We start from the raw sequence: 16,559 nt of genomic DNA, 5'->3' as shown, positions 1-16,559 counted from the left end.
TGCTCTCGAGGCAGTACAAAGAAGGTTCACTCGGTTAATCCCGGGGATGAGGGGGCGGAATATGAGGAGAGGTTGAGTAGATTGGGACTCTACTCATTGGAGTTCAGAAGAATGAGAGGCGATCTTATTGAAACATATAAGATTGTGAAGGGGCTTGATCGGGTGGATGCGGTAAGGATGTTCCCAAGGATGGGTGAAACTAGAACTCGGGGACATAATCTTAGAATAAGGGGCTGCTCTTTCAAAACTGAGATGAGGAGAAACTTCTTCACTCAGCGGGTGGTAGGTCTGTGGAATTTGCTGCCCCAGGAAGCTGTGGAAGCTACATCATTAAATAAATTTAAAACAGAAATCGACAGTTTCCTAGAAGTAAAGGGAATTAGGGGTTACGGGGAGCGGGCAGGAAATTGGACATGAATTTAGATTTGAGGTTAGGATCAGATCAGCCATGATCTTATTGAATGGCGGAGCAGGCTCGAGGGGCCGATTGGCCTACTCCTGCTCCTATTTCTTATGTTCTTATGTTCAAACGCTTCAGCCTTGTCTTTTGCACTCACGTGCTGGACTCCACCATCATTGAGGATGGAGATGTTTGCAGAGCCTCTTCCTCCTGTTAGTTGTTTAATTGTCCACCACCATTCACGACTGGATGTGACAGGACTGCAGAGCTTTGATCTGATCCGCTGGTTGTGGAATCACTTAGCTCTGTCTATCGCATGTTGCTGCCGCTGTTGAGCTGCACTCATCCAGGCAAGTGGAGAGTATTCCATCACACTCCTGACTTGTGCCTTGTAGATGGTGGAAAGGCTTTGGGGAGTCAGGAGGTGAGTCACTCGCCGCAGATACAGATACAGATGTTCGAGTGGATTCTCCCACTGCTGGAAAGGTAATCTTAAAACATCTGTTTGGCTCTTTTGGCAACATATTCATATGTGTTACTCCCATCCCAATGAATCATATTAGGTCATCGCAGAAAGGTGATGTCGTATCTAAAAAAGAGACAAAGCAATTACGAAGCTTGATTGGTAAGTTGAACTGGTTGTGCACTCAGACCAGACCAGATACTAGTTTTGATGTGTTGGAGTTAAGTGCTTCAACGAAACAACCCATAGTAGAGAATGTTTTAAGGGCAAGTGAAACACTACAAAAATTAAATACAAATAAATGCGTACTTAAGTTCCCATCCTTACGTTTCCCAAAGAAAATGACGCTAGTTATCTTTAACGATGCTTCACATACTAATCTTCCTAATAAGCATTCTAGTGCAGCTGGTTTCGTAGTGTTTCTAATGGGTGGGAATGGGAAATGTTGTCCTTTACCTCGGGAAGCTAGGAAAATAAAAAGGATTGTTAAAAGTACTCTGGCTGTTGAAACACTGGCTGTTGTCGACGCAGTGGATATGGGATTCTATTTGGCAAATATTTTGAATGACATGCTGCACAATGGGAGTACTGAAGATAGTATACCCATTGAATGTTATGTAGTCAATCGTTCATTGTGGGATAATGTACACTCTATGAAAAATGTGAGTGAGAAAAGATTATGGATTGACCTTGCTGGCTTGAAATTAATGCTGGAGAGAAAGGAAATCTCTAAAATTAAATGGGTGGATTTAAGCCTTCAACTGTCAGAATGTTTTACTGAAAGAAATACATGTATGAAGAACTTATTAGGAGTCCTGGAGAAAGATCGCCTCACAATCTAATGCTTTGAATGGTATAAGTTATACAAAGTATGGAAGTTTTTGATTTTTGAAATTTTTGTTTGTATTGTATGTACAAAGTTTAATTTTTTCTTATTTAAAGAGAAGGGAATATGTTAATTGCATCCATATGATTTATATCAGTTAGTGTTAATTATATTCAGGTGGTGCTTATCAATTGGGACTCTCTTGTATCCATTTATGAGAGAGCTAATCTATGGTGTGGAGGGGGTGGATAATGTGGATCTCTGTGAATAAAGGTTTGGAAACAACTGAAGACCAGGCTCTAGTATTCTATCCTTCACCACCTGGCTATCCAATTTGTATCATTGTTGTCTACCCTGACTACTGCCGCGCCCACTAGCCCCCTTAGGGTACGGACTTCCCCCTGGGCTTTGCTCCAGTATTATCACCTCCGATTCCAAACACCTGTATATTTTGATGTACTTGAAGTACAGCGGCCATGATTGCGGCCCAGGCACTGTTTCCATTCACTATCACTCCCAGGGCTGTTTTAACTTTTGGGGTCAATTTTGGGAGGAACAACTTCTTATATCCCTCCAGATTGCAATGATTGGTCCCTGTGGGGGTCAGCAGTTGGTATATAATGTATAGCTCATGCAGTCTTTGCTCAGGTACCTGTGGGTGCTCTTGCTGTTCCCGTTCACATTTACTGATTGCACCATATACATCTATCTGACCGATTCCCAGCACTACAAGAATAGTATTCTTTACAGCTTGAGCGTTAATGGTGGCAGCAAAGACCATTGGGTCCAACCATGCCTTGAGGTCCGGACTCAAGCCATTAAACAATATGCGCTTAAGATCTGGATTGCCAAGTTCAGGATGACCCCGAATGTCTGAGTGAGCTCTAATGGGTCCCTTCCATCTTTATTCGGACCTATGTCTTGTGCCATCGCCTGCTGTTCTACTTGGGGTGATCAGACGATCCTCCTCATAATTACTTGTTACTTGACCTGCCGGATTAGTCCAGACTGTCTGATGCACCATCTCTACCTGTTCCTGTGCTCATTTAGGAAGATCGTTATCATCATCATGGTAGTGATACGCCACATCCTCCAATGCTCCCCAATCAATTTCATCACCTCCAAATCCACAACTTCCTCAGGTTACTGCCTCTACAGTAGCTGTTCTCTGCCCCAACTGACTCCTGAGCGCTCGTATTTGCATCTGACACTGTCGATGGTCAGGTTTACCCATCTCCTTATTCTTTCCTCTTGCATCCTCTAACTGCTGTTTTAACTTTTTCTACTTTTGTTTTCAGCTTCTTTCTCTCACACTCCTGTGCTAGCTGTTCTGACCCTTGTGCAGCTGCTAAGTTCACTAGTGCTGATTGGTTTCCTAACACAGCAGTTAACTCAGTGATTTGCAAGTGAAAGCTCTCAATTGACTGGTGTAGTTCCCTTTTCTCGCATTCGCTTTGCATTTATGCTCCATCAATTCCTCCTTAAAATTTTAGCCCTATCTTCATTTTTAACTGCGCAGAACCACATAGCATAACTGCACAAATGTTCTGCTTGATGGCCTGGCTTTATTTTCTTAACCTCCTTGTACAGTTCATCTGCTTTGGACATTACCAGGATCAGCGCATTACCTGGTTTTTCTACACCATCTTTTGACTTTCTCCTCACATTGGTGGATCCAGTCAGATTCCCCTTTCTTACTCATGCTGTTTAATTGTCGGAGGGTAGCATACCGCCCTCATTCCCAGTCTACTAAACTAGTATCCTTCCCCAGGAGTTAGGTTATGACCCTTTACAATCCGAAGGGATTCTGCTTCGACTACTTTACCTTGTTATTTGCCAAGTCCTGCCTCAGGTCACCACTTTGTCTTGGGTGTCAGAGGGTACTCAGTCCTAGGTCATCCTGCCAATGATTCGGCTTGGCACTCCCAATTGGGTATAACAAAGCTTTATTATAACATTAGCAGAATCAATAATACACATAGTATTCAAGCAACAATTAACAGAATCAAGGTCGGTATTACCCAGTCCAAGCCTCTGGACAGCGGTGCAACATAGTAGGTCGTCTTCAAATTGGCTGTGTTTTGTTCTTTTCGCGCTCTTTCATCTATATTCTTACGTTTGTCAGTTAACAAGGTTAAGGCCCCCTCTAAGGTCTTCCAACAATTGACATTTAACAAGGTTATCTAACACCCGAGACACAGGAGGAAGATCTGATGATGCCCCTTTTGTATGGAAGGGTAGTGCAAAATGTTTGTTAAACATATTTGATTCTGCATGCTTATCCATCACAGTATAAAATAATCCACATTCTGGAATTTGAAGAGGCACTGACACCAATAATCAAACTCTTTCAATTTCAGTTTATTCTATTCGCCTTCCTGGAAGAGAGACTCGTTTTAAGGAGCCTTTTGCACAGAACCTCGAGCAACTTACTGAAGAAATTACCAGCATCTTGTTGCCTAGCCTTAAAGAGAAGCCCTTTGCATTTTTTGGTCACAGGTATGGAAGATAATGAACCAGGGGTGTGGGCTTATCTTGGGCTACAAATAACCAAACCATTTCAACCAATAAGAGTTTTTTTCATGTTGTTTGATGTCTTACCATAATCAGTGCTTAAATCTGGTACCAGTCAGTTTTGAAACTGGTATTCAGTAAAATGCCAATGCTAATGTCTGTCTACTAGACTTCACTCATTACAGCATCAACTTTAGCCACTGAGTAGTTCAGTTAATTGATTGTTCCAAGGGGGAATTTAGGGTAGTTTAATATAAAAAGTTATTACTTGTTTAACAAGTGTACTGCAAGTGATTAAGTGTCAGCCTCAAACTGTTCTTTTTCTAGCTAATCGCCCTTGCATTGAGAAAATTGGGCAGCAGTTAGGTAGTTCAATTTGCTTTTAGTTTTAATTTGTTACTGCTGCCTTCAGGTCAAAAAATGGTTTATTGAAATAAGTTGATTTTTTCTTTTTAATTATAACCAGTCAATCTCCCATGGTATTGCACAAGGGGAGTCCAGGCTAAGTGCAGTATTCAGGTCAAGCAGGGATAACTGGTTCCATATGGGGGAGAGGGCAGAGGTGAGATGCAAAGAGGAGGAGTGGTGAAGCAGATATAGGAGTTGGAGAAAAAGGGGGACAGGGCAGGAGGGAGAAGAGAGGAGGAGGAGAATGGGGAAAGGGAAATGGCAGAAGGTGGGTGGGGCAGGGGAATAGGAGAGGGAAATATATCGCCGTTCCTTCATCGTCGCTGGGTCAAAATCCTGGAACTCCCTTCCTAACAGCACTGTGGGAGAACCTGCACCACACGGACTGCAGCGGTTCAAGAAGGCGGCTCACCACCACCTTCTCAAGGGCAATTAGGGATGAGCAATAAATGCTGGCCTTGCCAGCGACGCCCACATCCCATGAACGAATTAAAAAAAGAGGGTGAGGAGGAGGAAAGTGAGATGTGGACATGGGGGGAGGGAAAGAGTAAAAGGACAGGAGGAGGAGAGATGGAGGATGTTTGGATGATTAGTGGTGTTGGTGCAACAGTTTCCCAGAGCCTGTTTTGAAGCTTTGAGGAAAGGGAAGCCAATGGACCTCAGTTTCCTCACTCATTGATGGGGTGTATATATAATGAAGCAGCTAAAGTTGCCTTGCACTTAACATTAAGAAACACTATTGCAGCACCACCTATAACCATTACAGGTACTACTGTTAAATATTGACATTCTTATAATGGACTTTGCCATAATGGAGCCTGGCATAGCAGTCTTCAGTGTATTTTGAAATGGAATTTTACAACCCACTCAGTGATTGTAATATATAATAGATGTTTAAGTAAACGCACATTGTCTTTTTCAATGTTGCTGAATGTCATTTGCACTCAGCCTTAAAGCGTAAACTTTTTAAGACGAACTTGGTCCCATAAATCAATTTATTGCTTTCTTCATATGTATTACTTAGTACAATTGCAATTACTGTTCTGTGGTAATTTTGGAGTAATCCAAGCAAAGATGTGCACTTTTTTGGCAGGGGTTTCTTAAAACATGTTTTGATTGTTTGATGAGGCAAAGCTGAGAGTTTATTAAGTAATGTGTTAAAACCCTCATTTGTACATTTGACTTATTAGGGAAATTTTCTGGTCCTGACATAGAAGCAGCAGGACTGTAGCACAGTGAGTTTTGTGCTCAGTGAAGTTGTGTTGGGTTTCTTTCGCTAGGCCAGTCTTGTTAAAAATGTATGGTGAGTTTCTGGCCTGAATTGGGCTTGCTGGGTTGAGAAAGGGGTTCACTGTCTGTGAGGGGCAGGAAATAATTCTTGTTTGGCACATACCTGGACATGGCTGTCAAGATACATAGAGCATAAGTGATTAGTGATTAGCATGAGTCATTAATCTATATTAATGACTCATGCTAATCTGTATTAATGACTTAGATGAAGGGACCCAGTGTAATGTATCCAGGTTTGCTGACAATACAAAGCTAAGTGGGAAAGTAAGCTGTGAGGAGGACACAAGGGGCTCGATTTTCGCACCCGCGATCAGGGGTGTTCTTGGTGGGGGGGCTGCGAAAATCCGGGATTCCCGGGGCGGGTCTGGAGCCCGGCTCCAACCCGCCCACTTCCGGGTTCCCCAGTGACGCGCTGACATGCGCGCGCAGCCCCCGCATGTGGGACTCCCGCCAGCAATTAAAGCCGGCGGGATGCCACTTAAAGTACTTGAACAGGTACTTCAGGTTGTTTACAGACCTGATTGATCTGATATTTTAGGAGGGGTGGGATTTTGAAATTAACTGAGACTGTTTCCCGTACTGGGGGAAACACTCCCAGTTGAAATGGACGTGTTGCAGCCATCAGCCTGTGGCAGCTGCAAAGGTCCATTTCACAGGTTGGGGGGGGTGACCCTCACTCATTGCAGGAGGCCACTCTGTCACTTTGGACAAAGTTTGGCCTCCACCACCCTCTTCCTAACAATAAAATTCACCAACTTGCACACTTACCCCGGTGTCCAGACACATTTACCTACCTTGCGGACCCCCTCAAATGTACATCCTCTGGATGGGGGCCGCCGTAGCTGCAGTCATGACCTCCTCGGAGGGCGAACAGCATCACCAGACTCACCGGCCACGCCGTCCACCTCTGACACGTGGAGCTCCACAACACAGTGCTGTGACACATCCACCTGCACAGCAGGAGGGAGGGCAACAGCAGAGAGAGATGCGTCGCAGAGGGCACTACCCTCGGCACAGGGTCTACAGACCGACACTCAGCTTCCTGGACCTCTCTGAGCAGCAGTGCACATAGAGGCTCAGAGTCACTCGACATGTAGTTGTGGACATCTGCAGCCTCCTTCATGCCGAGCTGCTCCCGGCTGGCCCCAGCACCATCTTCTTACCTATTGCTGTCAAAGTCACCACTGCCCTCAACAACCTCTCCTTCGCATCCTTCCAGGGTGCCAAGGGGGACATCGCCGACGTCTCTCAGTCGTCTGCACAAAAGAGCCCTGCAAATACACCTATACCCACTCTGCAGTGACACAATGGGTGGCATCAGTTGTGGGTCTTCATAGTGATCCTCAGGAAAAGGCTTATTGCACAAACCAGACAAGATTCGCAAAGATGTGGCAGTAGTGGTGACAATATAATATGTAATGTGGGTTGGTCAGAAATTAAATGTAGGTAAACACCATGACAAACCCTCAAACACCCTTGTGCATCCCCTTCATGCTCACGACACGTTTGCCTTACACTTCCTACTGCACATATGTGATGATTGCCCTGTGGCTGCAGCATAGGTATTGGCAGGTTGAGTGAGGCTGACCGTGAAAGAGATGCATGAGAGGGTATGAGATAGAGCCATGAGATTGTATGAGGATTGGGTTGAGTGGTAGTGGTGGGATGAGTACTAGCGAGGTGAGTAAGTGCAGGTAAGATGAGGATGAGTTTTGAGTGGGCGTGAGGGGTGATGTGATAGAGTAGTGTTGGCAGTGCAGAAGGAGATGTGGGGTGGGGGCGGTGATGTGGCAGACAGAGGGGAATGAATAAATGTACTCACTTCGGCTGACCCACTTAGGTGATTGAAGCGCCTCCTGCACTGTATGCAGGTGCGCGATATGTTGGTGGTGCAGGTGACCTCCTCTGCCACCTCGAGCCAGGCCTTGGTGGCAGAGACAGGCCGCTTCCTCCCGCCCGCCGGGGGGGAAGATCTCTGTCCTCCCCCTCCTCCTCACCCCATCCAATGATACCTGTAGTGAGGCATCATTAAACCTGGGAGCAGCCCTCCCCCTGGGCTGCTCCATGCTGTAATTTTTCCTATTTGTTACAGCATCAGTCAGTGGAGGACTGCCCCTTTAAATAGGGCTCCTCCAGCTGACAGACCTTGCTGCGCATGCGCAGTCCGCCCGCCGCGCAGCTTACCAGCTGGAAACCCGGAAGCCAAGGTAAGTGGATCCAATTAGCCTGCGATTCCGTGCGGAGCACACTGATTTCACCGTGCGCGTTACCCACCGCCCAGTCGACCCCCCGCTCAGACTCACACTCAGCAGCCAGCCACTTCACTTACTCCTTGCTCAAACTTAGGAGCACAAGATTAGAGTGTAGAGCACACAGAACATACACAATCACTAAGGGGAAGCACTGGGGTGGGTGGGTGGGAGGGAGAAATACTAGCCACATTCACAAATCACTTTTAGGAAATCAAATTTATTTCACCTGTGATCAGAGAGTGCATAGAACAAATTTTGCAGAATAAAGGATTGGTATCCATGGTAGTTAAGGCCAATGTTGCTGAAGATGTTTTGGATCACTACATTGTGCACATGGGTGGAGGCATGGGGCAAAGGTGGAATTTAGCTGTATGAGATCCTGCCATTTGGCTTTGTTGTGTACAACAGTGTTACAGCAGCGGTATCTCCTGGCTTTACCTCAGTGTCTTGCTCTGTCCTTGTCTATAAATAGGCCTCCTCCTCCTCATCCTCCTCCTCCTCCACCTTTGCTGGGCCTGTCTATATGGCACAGTTGTTGATAATTTAGCAGATAATGTTGATAATGCGATAATCTAGGAGACCCTGATGGAGCTTTATTGTATAGAAACATAGAAAATAGGAGCAGGAGTAGGCCATTCGGACCTTCGAGCCTGCTCCGCCATTCAATATGATCATGGCTGATCCTCTATCTCAATACATATTCCCGCTCTCCCCATACCCCTTAATGCCTTCTTTGTCTAGAAATCTAACTATCTCCTCCTTAATTATATTCAGTGACTTGGCCTCCACAGCCTTCTGTGGTACAGAATTCCACAGGTTCACCACCCTCTGAGTGAAGAAATTTCTCATCTCAGTCCTAAATGTCCTACCCCGTATCCTCAGACTGTGACCCCTCGTTCTAGTCCCCCCCCAGCCAGGGGAAACATCCACCCTTCATCCAGTCTGCCTAGCCCTGTCAGAATTTTATACATTTCAATGAGATCCCCTCTCATTCTTCTAAACTCGAGTGAATACAGGCCGAGTTGACCCATTCTCTCCTCATACGATAATCCTGCCATCCCAGGAATCAGTCTGGTGAACCTTCGCTGCACTCCCTCTATGGCAAGTATATCCTTTCTTAGGTAAGGAGACCAAAACTGCAACATTACTCCAGGTGTGGTCTCACCAAGGCCCTGTATAACTGCAATAAAACATCCCTGCTCCTGTACTCAAATCCTCTTGCAATGAAGCCAACATACTATTTGACTTCCTATCTGCTTGCTGCACCTGCATGTTTGCTTTCAGAGACTGGTATACAAGGAAAACCAGGTCCCTTTATATATCAACATTTCCCAATCTATCACCATTTAAATAATACTCTGCCTTTCTGTTTTTCCTTCAAAAGTGGATAACTTCACATTTATCCACGTTATACAGCATCTGCCACGTATTTGCCCACTCACTCAACTTGTCTGAATCGCCTTGAAGCCTCTTTGCATCCTCCTTACAACTCACAATCCCACCTAGTTTTGGGTCATCGGCAAACTTGGAAATATCACATTTGGTTCCCTCATCCAAATCATTGATATATATTGTGAATAGCTGGGGCCCAAGCACTGATCCCTGCGGTACCCCACTAGTCACTGCCCGCCACCCCGAAAAAGACCCATTCCTACTCTCTGTTTCCTGTCTGTTAACCAATTTTCAATCCATGCCAGTATATTACCCCTAATCCCATGTGCTTTAATTTTGCACACTTATCTCTTATAGAATCATAGAAGTAGAATCATAGAAGTTACAACATGGAAACAGGCCCTTCGGCCCAACATGTCCATGTCGCCCAGTTTATACCACTAAGCTAGTCCCAATTTCCTGCACTTGGCCCATATCCCTCTATACCCATCTTACCCATGTAACTGTCCAAATGCTTTTTAAAGACAAAATTGTACCCGCCTCTACTACTGCCTCTGGCAGCTCGTTCCAGACACTCACCACCCTTTGAGTGAAAAAATTGCCCCTCTGGACCCTTTTGTATCTCTCCCCTCTCACCTTAAATCTATGCCCCCTCGTTATAGACTCCCCTACCTTTGGGAAAAGATTTTGACTATCTACCTTTTCTATGCCCCTCATTATTTTATAGACTTCTATAAGATCACCCCTTAACCTCCTACTCTCCAGGGAAAAAAGTCCCAGTCTGGCTAACCTCTCCCTATAAGTCAAACCATCAAGTCCCGGTAGCATCCTAGTAAATCTTTTCTGCACTCTTTCTAGTTTAATAATATCCTTTCTATAATAGGGTGACCAGAACTGTACACAGTACTCCAAGTGTGGCCTCACCAATGCCCTGTACAACTTCAACAAGACATCCCAACTCCTGCATTCAATGTTCTGACCAATGGGACTTTATCAAAAGCCTTCTGAAAATCCAAATACACCACATCCACTGGTTCTCCCTTATCTAGTCTACCAGTTACATCCTCAAAAAACTCCAATAGGTTTGTCAAACACTATGGGCTCGATGTTAGCAGGGCTGCAGGTTCGCGGTGGTGGGGCTATTGGGCGCATGGGTAACGCGCCCAGCGAAATTAGTCTGCCCTCCGTGCGATTGCAGCCTAATTGGATCCACTTACCTGTTCTTCCGGGTTCCCCACTGCTGATCTGCGCGTCAGGCGGACTGCGCGTGCGCAGTAAGCTCTGTCAGCTGGAGGAGCTCTATTTAAAGGGGCAGTCCTCCACTGACAGATGCTGCAACAAATAGGAAAAAAATACAGCATGGAGCAGCCCAGGGGGAAGGCTGCTCCCAGTTTGATGATGCCTCACTCCATGTATCATTAGATGGGGTGAGGAGGAGGGGGAGGACAGAGATCTTCCCCCCGACGGGCGGGAGGAAGCGGCCTGCCTCTGCCACCAGGAAGGCCTGGCTCGAGGTGGCAGAGGATGTCACCTGCACCACCAACATATCGCCCACCTGCATACAGTGCAGGAGGCGCTGCAACGACCTAAGTAGGTCAGCCAAAGTGAGTACACTTACTGATTCCCCTACACTCCATCTGCCACATCACCGCCCCCACCCCACATCTCCTTCTGCACTGCCAACACTACTCTGTCACATCACCCCTCATACCCACTCAAAGCTCATCCTCATCTTACCTGCACTTACTCACCTCGCCAGTACTCATCCCGCCACTACCACTCAACCCAATCCTCATACAATCTCATGGCTCTGTCTCATACTCACCCTCCCATGCATCTCTTTCACGGTCAGCCTCACTCAACCTGCCACTACCTGTGCTGCAGCCCCAGGGCATGCATCACATATGTGCAGTAGGCAGCGTAAGGCAAACGTTTTGTGAGCCTGAAGGGGATGCACAAGGGTGTTTGAGGGTTTGTCATGGTTTTTACTTCTATTGAATTTCTGACCAACTCACATCACATATTATATTGGCACCACTACTGCCACGTCTTTGCAAATCTTGTCTGGTTTGTGCAATAATGCGCTTTCCTGAGGGTCACAATGAAGACCCACAACTGATGACACCCATTGTGTCACTGCAGAGTGGTGTAGGTGTATTTGCAGGGCTCTTTTGTGCAGACGACTGAGAGACGTCGGCGATGTCCCCGGTGGCACCCTGGAAGGATGCGGAGGAGAAGTTGTTAAGGGCAGTGGTGACTTTGACAGCGACAGATAAGAAGATGGTGCTCGGGCCAGCCGGGAGCAGCTCAGCATGAAGGAGGCTGCAGATGTCCACGACTACATGTCGAGTGACTCTGAGCCTCCGTGTGCACTGCTGCTCAGAGAGGTCCAGGAAGCTGAGCCTCGGTCTGTGGAACTGTGGCGAGGGTAGTGCCCTCTGTGATGCATCTCTCTCTGCGGTTGCCCTCCCTCCTGCTGTGCAGGTGGATGTGTCACATCACTGGGTTGTGGAGCTCCACGTGTCAGAGGTGGACGGCGTGGCCGGCAAGGCTGGTGAGTCTGGTGATGCTGTTCGCCCTCCGAGGAGGTCATGACTGCAGCTACTGCGGCCCCCATCCAGAAGATGTACATCTGAGGGGGTCCGCAAGGTAGGTACATGTCTCTGGACCCCGGGGTAAGTGTGCAAGTTGGTGAATTTGATTGTCTGGAGGAGGGTAGTAGAGGCCAAACTTTGTCCCAAGTGACTGAGTGGCCTCCTGCAATGAGTGAGGGTCTTCCCCCCACCCCCCCCTCCCCACAACCTGTCAAATAGACCTTTGCAGCTGCCACAGGCTGACAGCTGCAACACGTCCATTTCAACTGGGATTGTTTCCCCCAGTATGGGAAACAGTCCCAGTTGTCTCTAAAATCCCACCCCTCCTGACATATTCCCTTAATCAGGTCAGTTAATGACCTGAAATACCTAAGTAAATACTTTTAAGTGCCATCCCGCTGGCTTTAATTGCCTGCGGGATTCCCACATGCGGGGGCTGCGCGCGCACGTTGGCGCGTCTGTGGGGAACCCGGAAGTGGGCGGGTTGGAGCCGGGCTCCGAACCCGCTCCGGGATTCCCCGATGTTTGAAGCCCTATTTCTCTTTCATAAATCCATGCTGACTTTGTCTAATCCTGTTGATATTTTCTAAGTATCCTGTTATCACATCCTTTATAATAGACTCTAGCATTTTCCCTACTACTGATGTTAGGCTAACTGGTCTATAGTTTCCTGTTTTCTCTCTCCCTTTTTTAAATAGTGGGGTTACATTTGCCACCCTCCAATCTGCAGGAACTGTTCCATAATCTATAGAATTTTGGAAGATGACAACCAATGCATCCACTGTTACCATGGCTACCTCTTTTAGTACTCTGGGATGCAGATTATCAGGTCCTGGGGGTTAATCAGCTTTCAGTCCCATCAATTTCTCTAGCACTTTTTTTTACTAATACTAATTTCCTTTAATTCCTCCTTCTCACTAGATCCGTGGTTCCTTAGCATTTCTGGGAAGTTATTTGTGTCCTCTTCAGTGAAGACAGAACCAAAGTATTTTTTTAAATGCTCTGCCATTTCCTTGTTTAAAACAGCTGATCATTTGTCCAGATATCTGAAGCACTCCACATGGCGTCAATGGAGTGGAACTCCATGTACTTCATGAAAGCTAAATGATGAGTCATGAAAGCCAAATCAGAGTCTGAAATGACCACTAGTGGCATAAATAACATCCTGGATTTGAGGGATTCCTGCAGTGTGCAAATTGTGGAGCCCCTCATACTGCTGTGTTTCCAGGGAGGAAACAATGAAGTTGTTTGCCCAGGTGAAAAGCTTGTCAGTAACCTGCTTGATGCATCTATGCACTGTGGATTGACTGATGTTGCTGCTGTCCCCTGTGGTAGTTTAGAATGAGCCTGAAGTATAACAGTTCAGGATTGTGTAAACTTGACTGCCACTAGTTCCTTTCTAGAAAAAAAAGTGAAGAAGATATTGCCTTTGCAAACATAGCATTTGTCACTTCCCTGATGGATACATGCACTGCAGATTGCCTGATGTGGCATGTCTCCCGGGTGGCTTAGAAGGTCAGTAATACGTAGGCTTCATGATGTAGTAACCTTTACTTCTATAGGAAGAGCCATCCTAATGCTATGTGCAGGTAATTCTGGGGCAGATGACATAACTCTGTGGCAGCCTGTCTCATGAAGTAGAATTGGCAAAGACAAGTTTCATGATGTCCAGGTACCATAAAGCGTCTATTAATGCAGGTCTTGGGTTAGTGACAGGTGTGGCCAAAAAACTTAAAGGGTAATTGCATTTGTAGGCCCCTCACAAACTCCTTTCTCAATTCTGCAGTGCATACAGAATGGTGCAAAAGAATAGCCATCCTTACCTCTTTGGTGAATTTCAAAACAATCAGTAACCAACAGTAATGAAGAAAATTATTGGCAAGGGAAGAAATGGAGGGCTGCTCAGCAAAACTAACCAATGCATGAAGCAAAATGCAGCAAGAGGAAAATAACACCCTTACAAAATAAAAGCTGGTTCAGAAACCACCTTCTTTTAAGAAGCCTATTTGAGCAGGCCAGCTCCTGGAACACCCCTACACCCAGATTGTATATGTGGGATGTGCAGAAAACAATTACAGTGCCAAATAAATTATCTGAGTAAATATACCAGTGATTCATAATGGACAATAACAGCACTGATACTGACTTCACAGCAGTGTTGTATTGTGCGTACCTTTGATACAAGATCTAGGCTAAAGCTCAAAAGGCCTTAATCACATTTTTTCCTCTATAGTTTTGGGGCATACCTCGGTTTTGCTACAGCAGAGTGCCTAAAAAGAAATCATGGTTTGGAGCCTGTGCACCTTTTTCTATCTGGTGGAAAAGCACCACAAGTAAGTAAAATAGATTAAAACTGTTTAACATTATTTTTTATCAAAATATTTATACTAAAAAATGTCCTATGGAGTGTACTATCTATTTCTTTTTCTCAGGCTGGCTGAGCTGGACAAAAATATGGACTACTTTGAGTTCCACCAGGAGCTCTACACATTGAGTAATAGACATCTACCAGTGACTTAGAAAGCATTACACAGTTGCCACAGCACATTGTGCTGCAGCATGATATGTCATGGAGTGGTAGGAGGCAGGTTTATGCCAGCAGTTTACACATGATGAGGAGGCAATGAGCAGAGGTTAAGCACCTCCATGAAGGGCAGCTTGGAGGACAAGTCACCCTGTGTTCATAATAAAAATTACTGTAAAATGATTAGAAATAGAAAACACTCAGTGGAATCCGCACATACTTGATTACTTATAGTATTATAAGGAATTGATAATATGATTTTCTATGGCCGTTGCGAACTGGCTCCCTGTGTTATGGAGTGCAGATGCTTGATGCATTGTGTGCATCATAATGTAACCCTGAAGTACTTGTGGCAATTATAGCCTGCACAGCTGTTATCTAGTAGGCTTATTAAGGCCCCAAGTTTTGGGAGATGATCCCAAGAAAGGCATTACTTGACATGCCTCTTCACTTCAGTTGGGTCCTGGATTTCTCTACAGTCGTTTGTCACTCACTGCTTCTGTGCTATATTGCTGTTGTTGGAGAAAGGAAATAAATGAAACTTATTGAAGCTTACTACTTAATCTGCACAGTATGTGTATTCTGTCCCTGTTTCCAAAGAACAGTTTCTGTGTGCTGCCTTGGGAGCAGTTATGGGTATTGCTATGGGCATGCTTCTTTAATTGCAGTTGCTGGAGGAGGAAGGAGGAGAGTCACAGGAGAGATGCCAGACTGGTGCATTTGCACCTTAGGAAATAAATGACGATCTGTTCTTATGTCACCATTCATACCTGGACATGTCTGACAAAACTTGAATGCAGAGGCTATGTTTTCTCAAAAAGAACATCACTGAACTTTACAAAGTCCTGAAGCCACACTTGCAATTCACTTCAGTAACAGGGACAGTTGAATCAGCCACAGTCATGGTGATTTCTATTCTTTGGGGTTGCTCAAGTCAGCAGCAGGATATATCTGCCAAATAACCCAACGTGTAGCGCACACTTGCTTCTTGCAGATCACAGACATCTTGTTTGGCCGAGCCTCTCAATTCACTAATTTTTCCATTGAAACCATGCAGCAATATAAAAGATCCCTGCACTTTTACTATTTGACTGGATTTCCCAAAGTGCAGAATATTATTGATGGCACATATTTGGAACAGAAATTCCACTCCATCCATGTGCAGTTGATCTGTGACCACAGGTACCAAATCATTCATATTAATGCCCGTTACCCTGGCAGTTGCCACAATTCATTCATTTCACAACAATCTGTGATTCCACCATTATTTGAAGGATCTGGAAGATTGAATGGATGGCTGTTGGGGACCAAATTTATCCAATACAATCATGATTGCTTACCCAATTGGGGATCCCAAGAACAAGACCTAAAGAGTGATATAATGAGGTGCACATTGCTACCAGCAGTGTTGGCTGAACATACCATTACCATCCTGAAGCAAAGGTTCACGTGCCTAAAACAATGGAGGATGTACTGCAGTACAGCCTGACGAAGATATCCATCATTTTTACAACCTGCTGGATTTTATATAATTTCACCCTACACGGGTGCCTTTCTGTGGAGCAGGCTGTGGAAGTCACGCACCAGAAGATGACCCTGACCAAGAGGCAAAAATATGTGCAAACTAGCCAATCAGCTGGGGTTATAAGGCAGTTTTTCACAGACGCTTTCACTTAACTGCATGAACAGCCAAAGCACAACAGTCACTTCCACATCTGCTCAATACCTCAGCAAATAGAGTCTTGCCCCTATCTCCCTGTGTGTAAAATCAGGGCCTCTCAATAAAGCAGGATTTCTCATAGCTACCCTAATCTGTCTCATAACAAAGAACTCATGGCACCCAGTAGAATATTAGTGATGCCAAATTTTATTCACACTAACTGCAGGTGGGGCAGG

At 45.5% G+C, this 16,559-nt stretch overlaps 1 protein-coding gene across 1 annotated transcript in view; it reads left to right on the top strand.

Annotated features, from left to right (window-relative positions):
• Positions 1-16,559, top strand: part of olah (oleoyl-ACP hydrolase) — a 72,355-nt gene that overhangs the window by 47,261 nt on the left and 8,535 nt on the right. The window contains exons 3-4 of the mRNA XM_068006841.1: positions 4,050-4,188; positions 14,373-14,472. Coding sequence (XP_067862942.1) covers positions 4,050-4,188; positions 14,373-14,472 — 239 coding nt within the window. The remainder of the gene's footprint in view (positions 1-4,049; positions 4,189-14,372; positions 14,473-16,559) is intronic.

The sequence above is a fragment of the Heptranchias perlo genome, chromosome 2, assembly GCF_035084215.1.
Source record: "Heptranchias perlo isolate sHepPer1 chromosome 2, sHepPer1.hap1, whole genome shotgun sequence".
Lineage (NCBI taxonomy): Eukaryota > Metazoa > Chordata > Chondrichthyes > Hexanchiformes > Hexanchidae > Heptranchias > Heptranchias perlo.
This window is presented reverse-complemented; position numbering and strand designations above follow the sequence as displayed.